Genomic DNA, 14,321 nt, shown 5'->3' with positions numbered 1-14,321 from the left:
AAATGTGAGGTTCGAGAAGGTCACTGCCAGTGAAAAAATTAAGCCGATAAGTAAGAGTAAAACCAAGAGCACAAAATGTCCAAGAGTTCCGTGAACAGGATCATGCCATAAGGTGGTGATTATGCTCAAGACTATTAAATACAGAACTAGGTTTGAGGGTGATACGGAGTAAGAGAACTAAGGTAAAACAAGAGATCACCACCCATAAGTTCATGTAAAAGAGCAATGCCAGTAATGTGACAGGGACAGAAACTATGCTGGAAACAATCAATGAGGTTGGTTAAAGATAAGTGATTATAAAGGTAAGTTTAGCTTTTAAGAATTTTGCTAGAAAAAAAGATTGAAAATGAGATGTAGAAGGAGACTGCTTTTGGGGTGGAAGTGCTAAAAGAAGGGGGCAATGCAGCTTGGAAGGACAAAATAACATCAGTGACTGGCCACTATTGTGGCATATATGTTTAAGTATCTGAACTTACCATCATAGTCTCTGCAGCGTTTCTTTGGCAGTGGAGGTCTTCCATAGGAGTTGTGCTCCAACTGTTCTTCATGGAACTCTGACCAACTTTCAGTAGTGTTATTACCATGATGAGTAGGAGCAATAACTGTAATAGTGCTACTCAGCGTAGGGACAGGGTAATGACCAGATGAAATGTTTGTTACAGACGGAACTGGAGTATAATTGTTTTCTAATGGATCTGTTCTATCCAAATCATATTTTGGCTTTCCCAAATCTCTTTCTGTAAGAAAATAATATACTTGTTTAAAAGTAACAAAATGTCAAAGATTGTAAGCTCCAAAATTAGACCAACTGTTGGATTTGTATGTGTCTGTAAAATGCATACAATTCTTTATATACTGTTTCTTTCTTCCCCACCCTTGGGGTGAGGGGGAGAAGAGGAAGAAAGAGGGAGGGAACAATTTCAATGTACTTTTGTAGTCAGGGAATAAATGCACCACCACAGTCCAGCACTCGTGAGCAACTCTAATCTGTATATGATGCTAGAGAAAATAAATATGGAAAGTAAACACATAGTACTTTCAAACTTGCAAGGAATTATCAATCAGAAAAAATATTAAAGTTATCAAAGCACCTTGTTAGGGTGCTTTAGATCTAAGATCATTATATAAAATGATGAGGATACACACCATTAAATCGAGAATTTAATGGTCAGTTGGAGTGGGAGTTTTATGCGCAAATACTGTAAGGTAGAACTTCACGTAGAGCTTTATAAAGCATAGGGCCCTAACAAATTCACGGACCATTTTGGTCAATTTCACGGCCAGAGGGTTTTAAAATTAGTCAATTTTACGATTTCAGACATTTACATCTGACATTTCAGAGTGCTGTAACCGTGGGGGTCCCAACCCAAAATGGGATTAATGGGGAGGGGGGAAGTGGGTGTTGAAAGTTGTTGTTGGGGGGCAGGGGGATGACACAGGATTGCCACCCTCACTTCTGTGCTGCCTTCAGAGCCCAGATCTGAAGGCAGCAGCCACCAAGCTTCCTGAAGCTAGAGGAGATTCCCAGAGACGGAGGTGGGTCCAAGATGCTGGGAGCACCTCAGCTGGAGGCTCCTAGCTGCTAGTCCCGACAGATTAACGCAGGGGCCCTGGCCAATTTGGGGGCCCCCAGAAAAATGGGCACCTGTGCTCTGGCCAAAATTCCCAAACCTAGTGTCTAAAAATTAGGTTCCTAAATCCATTTAGGCACATAAATAAAAGTAACTTGAATTTCAAAGGTGCTGAACACCTCTAGCTCTCATTCACTTGACGCACATCAGAGCTCTGAAAAAAAAATCAGGATTCTTGGTGCCTAAAATAAGATTATGAAATCTATCTTTAGGCACCCAAGTTTTAACATTTTGACCTACAGTCTTGTAGATAAGTTTATTAAGTAAAGAGCTGTTGTACTTCAAGATAAATATTGTTTTTCATACTGATCATCAACCCATATTTTTAAAGACTAACAAACACCTACCTCTGCTTCGTGTTCTGCTTCTACTTCTGCTCCGGGTCCTGTCCCTATCCCGGTCCCGCAATCGTTCCTTACTCCAACTTCTGCTTCGACTCCTGCTGTAGCTCCGACTCCGCCCTCTTCTTCTGTTGTACCTGTCTCTATATGAATCCCTTCTAGGGGGGTTACGATCATAATCTCTCTTGCGAGAACGTTCATCTTTTTTTCTTTCCTCGCGGCTTCTAAATATTTGGGGAGTTAATTGTTACTTAGAAATAAGAACATTTTGAAAAGATAATTTAAAATGTAAACTCAAATCTTGTAAGGGCTACTAAAATCTCATCAAAAATCATACTCGAAGAACAGAATTTTTCCAGTATTTTTAAGTGCTTAAAACAGGAAAATGAAACATTGAAATGTTCTGCACTGTAATGTAAACCTGTAATAAGTGCAGGTATTAAAAAGCCCTGTTTCTAGAGAATACTGGCACATACACATCTGAAGCTGATGCTACATTTGTTACTGACTTTTGTGCAGTTCTGATTCATTTTGAATGCATGCCTCTAACAGAGTATGAAATCTTTAACTATCAGTCCTCCTTTCTTCCAAAAAGACCTGTTCAATCATCTGATTGTGTAATTTTTTGTTGTATAAAAGCCTACCACCATATCAAGAAAATGTGGGTAAAATATTGCTTTTGTGCCAGGACTTATTTTCCCAGTAGGGCATTTTCACCAAGGTAACAGCATCACAACTGAGAGATACTGAAGAGAATGATAGTGCTGTATTAAACAAAGTATTCAGATTACATTTCAAAATTAGATGGGTTATATGTTGTAATATAACCAACCATTTACACTTAACTCTGCTTTGTAAACATTTCTTAAATTGAGTTCTGATGATTTTTAGTTAATAAAAATCTGAATACAGTCTTCATTGTTACTTGTAAACTGTACTTATCTCAAGTTTGCATATAAAAAAAGCAATCCACAAAAGTGCTTGCTTCACAAGTACTCTATTAACATTTAGAAGCACATCACTACAGAAAAATAAAACATTTGATATGTCAGCACTGCAAAAGAAAAAACCTTTCAAAATTTAAGCCAACATAATTGGTTCTTGATATAATGCAAGAGTCAAACTAAGTTTATAATTACCTAGTTTCTCGGTACCGAGAGCTTGACTGAGGAGGACTGTGATTTAGTCTTCTAGAAAACTTTTTTTCTCTCTCTTCCTCTTTAATTATCTGGATTTTAAAGTGTAAACAGGAAATCCAAGATAAGCACAACACATAGAGCTTTTTTAAACAGACATAACTAGAATAAAAGAATCTGAAATTCAGTTTTGGCTAAGTGAAGAGAGGCCTAACACTCAACTCGATGGCATCTCTGAAACATGATAACTTTTTAAGACTGTGCCCAATCTATTCCAAAATTTCAGGGAATGTTCTGAGCATCAATAGGAGAACCCTATTATTTTGATGACAGCTGGAAACTAGAACACCACCAGAAAAGCCTGACTCCCACAATGCCCATTTAGCGGAACATTGTGACACTCCATCCATTTTATCTCCATACTTCAATCCCATTTCTTGAAATGAGTCCAGAAATAACACTGCAGATCAGGATTGAGGTGGTTGGACAGAGTTGGGAGGCACAGGGTTTGGGACTGGAATAGCAGGAACTATTTCAGATCAGATGCTTATATTGAACAGGTTTAGGAGATCTGCCCTTTCACTGTGTCCACACTATGTCTGACTCAGGAGTAGCAAAGTTTTGCCTAGTCATAACTGTTATAAAATGGGTACTGTCAAAGGGAGAGACACCAAGGCAGGCACGAGTGTTAGAGCTTAAGGTTTTGTTCCAGGTCAAAACAATTTTTTTGTGTGTGTTACTTGCTATAAGTTTTTAAAAAATTCATTTTCAGGTCAACCCAAAATGAATTTTGGTTTCATTAGGGAATTAACAGCAAACCAAAAAACCAATTAGCACAGGTCTAGTGATGACTGGCTGACCTACCTTTCATATCACAATGCTACTGCTCAGGCTCCTCTTCCTGCAGCACCAATAGGCACTGAGAAGGGGAAGTTGTTGATAAGAAACTGATAAGGAGAAGGAGCGTGGAAGTATCTTGTAAAACTGCTACAGGTTCAGGGATAGAGACTGCACTGCAAAGTATGATTTAAATTCTTACCTCTTCCTTTTTTATGTCTTTTTCTTGGTGTTGAAAAAATTCAACTTTTAGGCTTCCTGACGATGGCTGCTCTGGCGGAGGTAGATAGCTCTTTGTATTCACAGCATCAAAAAGTTTTTCAACAAATATCTGGGTCTCTAAAGATTAAGGGAAAAACAAAGATACCAAGAATTCATGAATGAATTCCTCTAATAGCTGGCTATTTCAACCCTCTGCAGTCCATTTAAATATAATGCAACTCTTCCCCTTTGCTTACATTTACAAACCACTGAATACTAGTTAGAAGTACACCTCTACCCCGATATAACACGACCCGATATAACACGAATTTGGATATAACGCGGTAAAGCAGTGCTCCAGGGGGGCGGGGCTGCGCACTCCAGCAGATAAAAGCAAGTTCGATATAACGCGGTTTTACCTATAATGCGGTAAGATTTTTTGGCTCCCAAGGACAGCGTTATATCAGGGGTGAGGTGTATTATGCTTTTATTGGCAATGAAAATAATGGATACTGATTAATCTTCCAAACATATAGCTCACCAGGAATTGTTTCATAACAGTATAAACTGCATTGTTGAAAGTTATTTAACTTAAATGGAGATAATTTATGTAGCAGACTGCTTTTTTTCCCTGCATTTAATTGCTAGAAAACAAATTACTCTAAAATTCTGAACAATTTAGGCAGTGCAAATGTATTTAAAGATCAGTTTTGGATATCTTCCATTCCTGGACAACCAAGGGGCAAAGAAAATAGAATCAAGATCATAAATATGGTTTTAATAGGACCATAGATACACATGGTACTTTAAATAAGGCACTGCAAAACATTTAGAGATGATTTTTTCACCAGGGCATTTACTCCGATTAAAGACTTTAAAAAGTGGATCTTTAATACAACTGGTTTAAGATCAGCGACACAGGTGTAGCAAATAGAGCTGTAAACAGGGGAGTTTGAATGGTAGTTCTGTTGGAGAAGGGAGGAAACAAGCTTCTGGTCTTTAGGGGCACTGAGTGAGTTTTTTGTGGGTGTAGTGTCTTTTTCTGCTTTGTGTGTATGGCTCCCCCTCCCACCCCCCTTGTTCATTTTGTCAAGGCTAGTAGGGGGCAGTGTGCTGTGAGAGAAGCAGAGCCCTTATTAGGGGCGGGGCTTCCATGGTTAGGGGGCTTATAAAGGCAACTAAACAGTCAGCCAGTGGCTCAGGAGCAGCAAACAGATCTGTAAACAGGGGAGTCTGAGTGGGAGTTTGGGAATGAGGTGTATGTGGTGTTCTGATTTTGTTTTGGTCTTTGATGGTTTTTATTTTTCCCCCTTGGCAGGAATTTAGTAAGGAAGGCTATGAAAGGTACAGTGGCAGCAGTGGTAGTGACTGAAGCCATGGAAGAGACAATGAATATGATCGGATGTGGAAGCTGCAGAATGTACATGAGCCTAGAGCAGGTACCTGAAAAAAGCTTCGTTTGTATGAAGTGCTGCTTGATAGAGCTCATGGAAGAGAAGACTCGAGGCTTGGAGATGCAGGTGGAAAGTATGATTGAGTTTTGAAGGGGTTTTGAGTAATGATGGAGCAAAGGCAAGAGGAAAAGTCAAGACTAGCATGTGCAAACTGGACTGAAAAACTCAGAGGGGAGACTACTGTGTGAGGAAATTGGTCAGTGGAAGCATGTGACAACAAGAAACAGGCAAAGGAAAAGATCAGTTAGTGAAAGAGAAATAGAGCTCAGGAACAGGTTTGCTGAGTTGGATAATGAAGGAGGGGCACAGCAGGCTGCAACTGAAGGAAGGAGGGCAAGGAAGAAGAGTAGAATGGCTAGTCCTGTAAGAAAAAAGGAAGAGCCAATGGAGATACCCAGAATTCAGAGCCACGGGAGGATACAGGATGACCTGCAGAAGATTATAAGGGAGAATAAAAGATAAGAAGACTTGCAGCCACAAAGAACAGGAGGAAGGTCAGCAAATCATGCCATCACTAGTCAAAGGTAGGTCTATGTCAGGGATCAGCAACCTTTGGCATGTGGCGCATCAGGGAAAAGCGCTGGCGGGCCAGGATGTTTTGTTTACCTACAGCGTCCGCAAGTTCGTCCAATCGCAGCTCCAACTGGCCACGGTTCGCCATTCCACGCCAATGGGGGCTGCGGGAAGGAATATCTTACAAGAAGATCTGGATGATTTGTAAACTGGCGTAATAGAAATGGGATGAAGTTTAATAATGCAAAGTGCAAGGTCATGCATTTAGGAACTAACAACAAGAATTTTTGTTAAAAGCTATGGATTTATCAGTCGAAAGTAAGAGAGGTGGTGGTGTATTGGTTAATCACAGGATGACTATAAGCTGTCAAAGTGACGAGGCTATGAAAAAGGCTAATACGGTCTGAGGATGCATCAGGTGAGGTATTTCCAGTAGAGACATGGAAGTGTTAGTACCGTTATACAAGGCACTGGTGAGACCTCATCTGGAATACTGTGTGCAACTATGATTTCCCATGTTTAAGAAAGATGAATTCAAACTGGAACAGATGCAGAGAAGGGCTACTAGGATGATACAAGGAATGGAAAACCTACCTTACGAAAGGAGACTCAAAGAGCTTGGTTTGTTTAGCCCGACCAAAAGAAGGCTGAGGGAAGATATGATTGCTCTCTATAAATACATCAGAGGGATAAATACCAGGGAAGGAGAGGAGTTATTTAAGTTAGGTGCCAATGTGGACACAAGAACTAACTTCTATAAACTGGACATCAACAAGTTTAGGCTTGAAATTAGACAAGCCATCAGAGGAATGAAGTTTGGGGGCGGGGGGGGGGAGGAGAACAAAAAACTTAACTGGCTTCAAGACTGAGCTTGATAAGTTTATGGAGGGGAATGATGAGATTGTCTACAGTGGCATGTGGCCCACTGCTGACTGTCAGTAACAAAAATCCCGAACTGCTGGAGACGGAACACTAGATGTGGAGGGCTCTGAGTTACTACAGAGAATTCTCTCTCAGGTATCTGTCTGGCGGGTCTTGCCCACATGCTCAGATTCAAACTGACAGCCATATTTGGGGTCAGGAAGGAATTTTCCCCAAGGTCAGACTGGCAGAGACCCTGGTGGTTTTTTGCCTTCCTCGGCAGCATGGGGCACAGGTCAAACTTACAGGTTTAAACTAGTGTAATTGGTGAATTCTCTGTAACTTGGAGTCTTTAAACCATGATTTGAGGACTTCAGTAACTCAGCCAGAGGTTAGGAGTTCATTTCAGAAGTGGGTGAGGTTCTGTGGCCTGCAATGTGCAGGTCGCCAGACTAGGTGATCATAACATTGAAGTTTATGAGTCAACATGGTGAAATTATTACCAAATGTTAGCAAGTATACAATCACTGAAGTCCGTCTCCATGTAAGATGGTCCATGGTACAAACATTTTGGAATGGAGTTTTAAAGATGACTTGTCAACTAACACAGCTAGCCTTGTATTCCTGCTATTTTTTTTCCAAATCAGAAGTATTTTCGTAATAAGAGGGGGAGTAGGTAGTGTGCTTACGCTGCCAAACACACAATGGAAATATGATCCCCAAAATGATGTAATCTTAGTGATCAACAAGCCTACTTGGAAGCAATAATAGAAGGCTTATTGTTAATTGTACAGTAAGTACAATATGCCCTCATATTGTATACCAAAGAGGAAGACGTAGTCCCTACCCCAAAGATCTTACCTTCTAACTCATACAGCATACTGACAAAAGAATGGGTAAACAGAAGTCTGGTTTAAGGAGAGACTTTAACGGAGGCTAAAAGGTTGGCACATAAGTGTACAAAGGATGAAAACTTGGACAAATTAAAAGAACTGAAATGGGTGGGTAAGATTGTCTCAGAGTTGCCCTCTGTAGTCATGTCCTGAGAAGGAACAGAATTAAGGTTATTTGAATGTCTTATAAGGCACTGCCATAATCAAAAATGTTTGTGTTTCTTTTAAATTTAAATGTAATGACTTTCTTGTATTTCCAAACTGTTTTAATTACTACAACCTTACCTCAATTTACCCTAAAATTAGTGATGTATGCGCTCAAGCTTATCTCAAGTTTAATTTTGGGAGGAAGGTAAAGGGACATATATTTCACACTCCCAAATATATATTCAGTTCCAGTATATCTATTATGATAAAAAACTTTAGTGTCCTTATTTACATAATTGGTGGAAAATTTAAACTGTACCCAGGATATATATTATACCGATACCATACAATACTGCTGTTTTTTGTTAAATTTCATAAATTATTTTCTTCATGCAACTGAATTAACTGCACTTAACAAAGGCTCATAAAAAAGATAAATAGCAGTTAATCCTAAATTAAGCTGAGTACACAAACATCAATAAGCAAAGCAAATCACAGCGATTTATAGTCACAGCGAAGACTTCTTACCCTTTTGAAGAAATACATCCAGCTGATCAACACATAATGCCTTAAGCTCTTTCTCACTTTTATCCTTCTTTACCAAGGCAAGAACGTATTTAGCTAGGGCTGATGGATCTGCATCACATCTGTAAATAATTGATAAAAATATAGAATTCAGTAATGAAAAACTCAAGACTGCCCGAACCTGGCACAATACACACATCTAGGACTCAATTCTGCTGCTATTAAAGTCAATTAAACTTCCAATCAATTTCAATAGGAAATGATAAGATTGGGCCACAAAAAATCCCACCAAAGTTATCTTAAAATATCTCATCTTTTGGATATTAGCAATTCATCTTCATCTACCTACGCTACACAAGAAGATAATATCATTTAACCTCCTTCACAGAAAAATGAAGTGGGGGGAGGGGTAGCTCAGTGGTTTGAGCATTGGTCTGCTAAACCCAGGGTTGTGAGTTCAATCCTTGAGGGGGCCACTTAGGGATCTGGGGCAAAATCAGTACTTGGTCCTGCTAGTGAAGGCAGGGGGCTGGACTCGATGACCTTTCAAGGTCCCTTCCAGTTCTAGGAGATGGGATATCTCCATTAATTTAATTTAATTTACATCTCTGCCACGTTTGTACCGATGCACAGTAGACAACAAATATTAATAACCATGTTGCAGTTCATCTCAAAACATAAGATTACAGCAGGAGATAATAATTTACACCTGATTAATGTAAACTTTTCTGCGATATGTGGATATTAACTATAGCTGCTATTTCTACCTGCTCTACAAAACACAGACTGCCCCTCAGCATTGACCACAAACATTATTTTGGACCTGTTGCCATCTAGATATCAGTGTTGAAGTGTTACTAAAGTGAAAAATAGTAATAGCATAATTAGGAAGGCAACATGAATTGTAATGACAAGTAAAGGTTAATTTTGGGGGGTGAAATATGGATGCTATTGAAGTTAAAGGAAATTTTGCCATTGACTTCAATAGTGCCAGGATTTCACCCTTGATATTTAGTATCCTATTCTTGATCCCTTTACCAAAAGGGCTAAAAATGCTACAGAGAGAACACCTCCCACCTAACTAAGATCTTGGGTCAGTTAAGTAATGGCACTGTGAAAAAAGTTCTATTCACTCCTCTTCAAATGTAAGGAAGACAGAAATGTTGTCTTGAATAGCAAGTTAAAGCAGGAGAGATTCTTTGTATTCTAACATCCTTTAGTTCCATCACATTGCCAAAGGAGGATTGTTCCCTAGAGCAGAGGTTCTCAAACTGTAGACCATAAAGCTCTTGGTAGCAATGTGCACAGTTAGTCAGTTAACATTGTACCAGATCTTTTTCCAGCTGCTAAATGGCCTTAAAAGAAACTAAAAACACAATAAACTCCCCTACTTTTTCATGTAGGAATTCCTGAAGTTGCCACAGGGAAAGTCAAATAGTGAATGGGAAGAGAGATGATCTGCATAATCACAAATGGGTAGAATGGGGCACCACAAGACTGTATTAAAATTATCTACATTATACATACATTTGAGAACCCCTACCCTATATTTTCTAGCATTTTAGCTAGTCTTATATTGTCATGTATTTGGTAACAGACTAAGTTGGCTAAAACTCTGTTTTCAAAACCCCTGTAAACAGTGTTCATACACCATTACTACATAAAGGCAAGTGCACCAACACATGGGAGAAATGAGGTGTTCAAGTGTGTTCAAGTTTCAATGAAAGCTCAAAATGCCGGGGGGGAGGAGGGGAGTTTTCAAGGAAAAGCATTGAAGCACTGAGCCAAAAATAATCAAAAACATTAATGCAAAGGCTACAAAGGATAACAGTTCAGGCCTTCAAGTAAAGCACTCAAAGGCCAGGTCTATACTAAATATGTTAGATTGACACAGCTACGTTGAAAGATCCACACCCCGAGCAATGTTGGTAAGCTGACCTAACCTCCAGTGTAGATCAGCAGCAGCAGCGATCCCTCAATTTGAGAATGATCTCTACCACAGATTTACATATGGGTCCTGAGATAACTCAGGAGTTCAATCCTGGAAAACACAGATCCGCCCACTGTAGGTACAGACATTTCCTGGTCAGCCAGCTGCCTGCTGGGAGAAAGTTCTTTCTTTTTCCTGCCTTCTCTCTTTTCAGCTTCGAGGGCAGGACACTTCTCCTCAAAGCAGGTCACTGCCTGCTGGGAGGATGTGGTGCCAGTGGGGTCAGTTGGTGGCTTGCTCCTCCCAGCTTGTGATATCCGCACACGATGTCCAGCCCAGCCAAGTCTCTACATCAGGTGGATTTTATATACATATTTTAAAGACTCAGCAAAAAAAAAAAAAAAAAAAAAAAAAAACACCACAAACCCAGCTAATCTGTTTCCAAGAAGGAGGTTAGAGAAAAATAAATTGTCAGTATTAAAAAAATTCTTTCAGCTGTTTCTTTGAGATGTTCTAGGGCCCCCATGTTTTAGAGCAGGGACTTGAAATTTGGCAGGAGGGATGACCTATGGAGGAAGGGATGTCAATATGGTTCCACATGATGAAATCTGTGTTTTGTTTTTTTAATTTTTTAAAAAAAAAACAAGGAAATACATAAAGCTTAAGCTAAAATAATGATGCTAGAGTTACATGATCAAGCACTCAAAAATTGGGAAATGCAAAAATTAAAGATGCTCCTGCAAATTTAATTCAGTACCCTCAATGCATATGCACAATGATGCAGTCTTAATTTACATTATCACATACTATTTGTCCTACAGAACTCGTCTTCATTCAATGGATAGACAGTGATTAAGAAGAGATGCCCTTGTGTTAAACATCTGGCTTGGCATTTGGGATAGTTTAATAGTTTTCCAGGCTTGACCATAAACTTTCTATATGACATTGGGTAAGGCTATCATAATGCATACGCACAATGGGGCTGAATTAAGACTCTAAGATATGTAGGTTCTTATACCACACATCACTGTAGGATATGAGCATTGTCCAGTATTATATTAAGTGAGTTGACTAACATCTGTGATTTATTGTTTGCTCTCTCATCCTTTCACCAAGGGGAAACATGTATACAGTACAGCAGTGGTTTTCAACCTTTTTTTCATTTGCGGACACCTAAAAAGTTTCAAACAGCGGTGCAGACCCCTTTGGAAATCCCCACACTACTGAGCCCCAAACAGCTGCACCTGGATCCCAACCCTACTGAGCCCTGCTCCCCCAGCATCTGGACCACCCACTGAGCCCCCCACATCCAGACCCCCCCTGCTGAGCTCTATCCCCACCCACACTCAGACCCCCTCCCACTGAGCTCCAACAACCTTCACGTGGATCCCCCTGCAAAGTCCATTACCGTTGCACCCAGAATCTCCCCAACAAGCCTCTGTGCATGCAGATCCCCCCGCACCCAAATCCCCCACTGAACTGCCTACACCCAGACTGCCCCACACAGAACCCTCTCAACCCACATCTGGATTCCCCCCACATTTGGATGCTGCTTTGCTGAGCCTGCTTGCCCACACCTGGTACACCTAGCATGGAGGGGCAGGGCTCTGGGGTGTTTCTGGGGCAGGCATAATACTTGCGCTGTGTCAGGGTTGGGTGCAGCCTCACCAATGAGTCCATGTCCTGGGAGGGGGGAGCTGCACAGTAACCTCCCACCTCTGTGCAGCCAGTATCCTATGTTCCCCAATGCCATGCTGGAGCCTGCACATTTATTTGACAAATAAAATTTGCAGAATTTTAAAATATTGTGTGCAGAATTTTAAATTTTTTAGGGCAGAATGCCCTCAGGAGTAATGGTGAGAAATAAGTAGAACTGTATCTCATCTGCACATTGCTGACACTTGAGTCCACATCACCTGACCAGTTCACCTAGTGGCTGCATCCATATGTTGAATAGGGCCAAAGGGAGAACTGATCTTTGTGGGCCTAACACAAATGAGGAGTCTAGTGGTGGAGATGCAGTTTCCCTAAGCACTCTTAATTCTAGTATTTCCTACCTTTGGAGTGCTTGATTTTGCAAGATTAATATTTTAATGTTCCTTAATGCAATTTTAATAATGTCACTTCACATATAAGCAAGATTTTTGTCCCTCCCTCTTCAAAAGGTGTATGCCAGTTACTCCTAAGAGAAATAACTGTCTAGCGATTATATGGAACACACCACAATATTTTTAAAAAAATCTTTAATAGTACCTATCCTCACTAGTCTTAATAAAGTTACAACATTTTTACATAGAATTAGAGAAGATGAAATAACTTTAATTTTTATATTTTTAGTTTTACAAGACAGACATTTTTCCAAAAATGGCATATAAAGTGAGTGACTTAGCAATTAAAATTTGAAGAGCAACTAGCAAAAGACACAAAAACCAATGGCACTTTTTTTTAAAAGTATATCAGAAGCAGAAAGCCTGCCAAACAATCAGTGGGGCCACTGAAAAATCGAGTTGCTAAAGGACCACTCAAGGAAGACAAGAACATTGTGGAGACGTTAATTTTTTGGATCCTCACATCCACTGCAGAGGATGTGAGGGAAGATTCCCAGATCTAAGCCTTTCTTTTTAGGAGATAAAGCTGAGGAACTGTCCCAGACTGAGGTATCAATAGAGGTGGTTTTGGAACAAACCGATAAATTAATCAGTAATAAGTCACCCAGACCCAGAACTCAAATATGAAATTGCAAAACTACTGACAGTGGTATGTAACCTGTTCCTTAAAACAGCCTCTGTGCCAGATGACTGGTGGATACTCAATGTAACATTGATTTTTTTAAAAAGGCTCCAGAGGCGATCCTGGCAAGTACAGGCTGGTAAGCCTAACTTCTGTGCCATGCAACTGGTTGAAACAATAGTAAAGAGGAGAATTATCAGAGTAGATTGTGAGAGAGTCAACACAGCTTCTGTAAAGGGAAATCATGCCTCACTAATCTATTACAATTCTCTGAAGGTGTCAACAAGCAGGTGGACAAGGGCGACCCAGTCAATGTAGGGTACTTGGACTTCCAGAAAACCTTAGACAAGGTCCCTCAACAAAAGCTCTTAAGTAAATTAAGCAGTCATGGGATAAAAAGGAAGGTCCTCTCATAAGTCGGTAACAAAATGCAAAGTAATTCACATTGGAAAACGTAATCCCAACTATATATATAAAATGATGGGGGGTCTAAATTAGCTGTTACCACTCAAGAAAGAGATCTTGGAGTCATTGTGGATAGTTCTCTGAAAACATCCACTCAATGTGCAGTGGCAGTCAAGAAAGCTAACAGAAGGCTGGGAATCATTAAGAAAGGGATAGATCATAAGACAGAAAATATCCTATTGCCTCTATATAAATCCATGGTATGGCCACATCTTGAATACTGCGTGCAGATGTGGTCACCCCATATCAAAAAAGATACATTAGAATTGGAAAACAGGGAAAGGCAACAAAAAATATTAGGAGTATGGAACAGCTTCCATACAAGGAGATACTAAAAAGACAGACTGTTCAGCTTGGAAAAGAGACAACTAATGGGGGATATGATATAGATCTATAAAATCACGGTGTGAAGAAAGTGAATAGGAAAGTGCTATTTACCTCGTCACAAAACACACAAAAAATGGGTCCCCAATGAAATTAATAGGGCAATAGGTTTAAAACAAACATAAGGAAGTACTTCTTCACACAACACAGTCAACCTGTGAAACTAATTGCCAGGGAATGCTGTGAAGGCCAAAACTATAACTGGGTTCAAAAAAAGATTAGATAAGTTCATAGAAGATGGGTCCATCAATGGCTATTACCCAAGATGGTCAG

General features: G+C 39.9%; 1 protein-coding gene across 1 annotated transcript in view; it reads right to left on the bottom strand.

Moving 5' to 3' along the window:
• Positions 1–14,321, bottom strand: part of RBM26 (RNA binding motif protein 26) — a 102,153-nt gene that overhangs the window by 75,764 nt on the left and 12,068 nt on the right. Inside the window, exons 2-6 of the mRNA XM_034758282.1 lie at positions 8,543–8,661; positions 4,148–4,284; positions 3,112–3,200; positions 1,979–2,196; positions 477–737 (exon numbers count right to left, since the gene is read on the bottom strand). Coding sequence (XP_034614173.1) covers positions 477–737; positions 1,979–2,196; positions 3,112–3,200; positions 4,148–4,284; positions 8,543–8,661 — 824 coding nt within the window. The remainder of the gene's footprint in view (positions 1–476; positions 738–1,978; positions 2,197–3,111; positions 3,201–4,147; positions 4,285–8,542; positions 8,662–14,321) is intronic.

This window comes from Trachemys scripta, chromosome 1 (genome assembly GCF_013100865.1).
Source record: "Trachemys scripta elegans isolate TJP31775 chromosome 1, CAS_Tse_1.0, whole genome shotgun sequence".
Classification (NCBI taxonomy): Eukaryota; Metazoa; Chordata; order Testudines; family Emydidae; genus Trachemys; species Trachemys scripta.
This window is presented reverse-complemented; position numbering and strand designations above follow the sequence as displayed.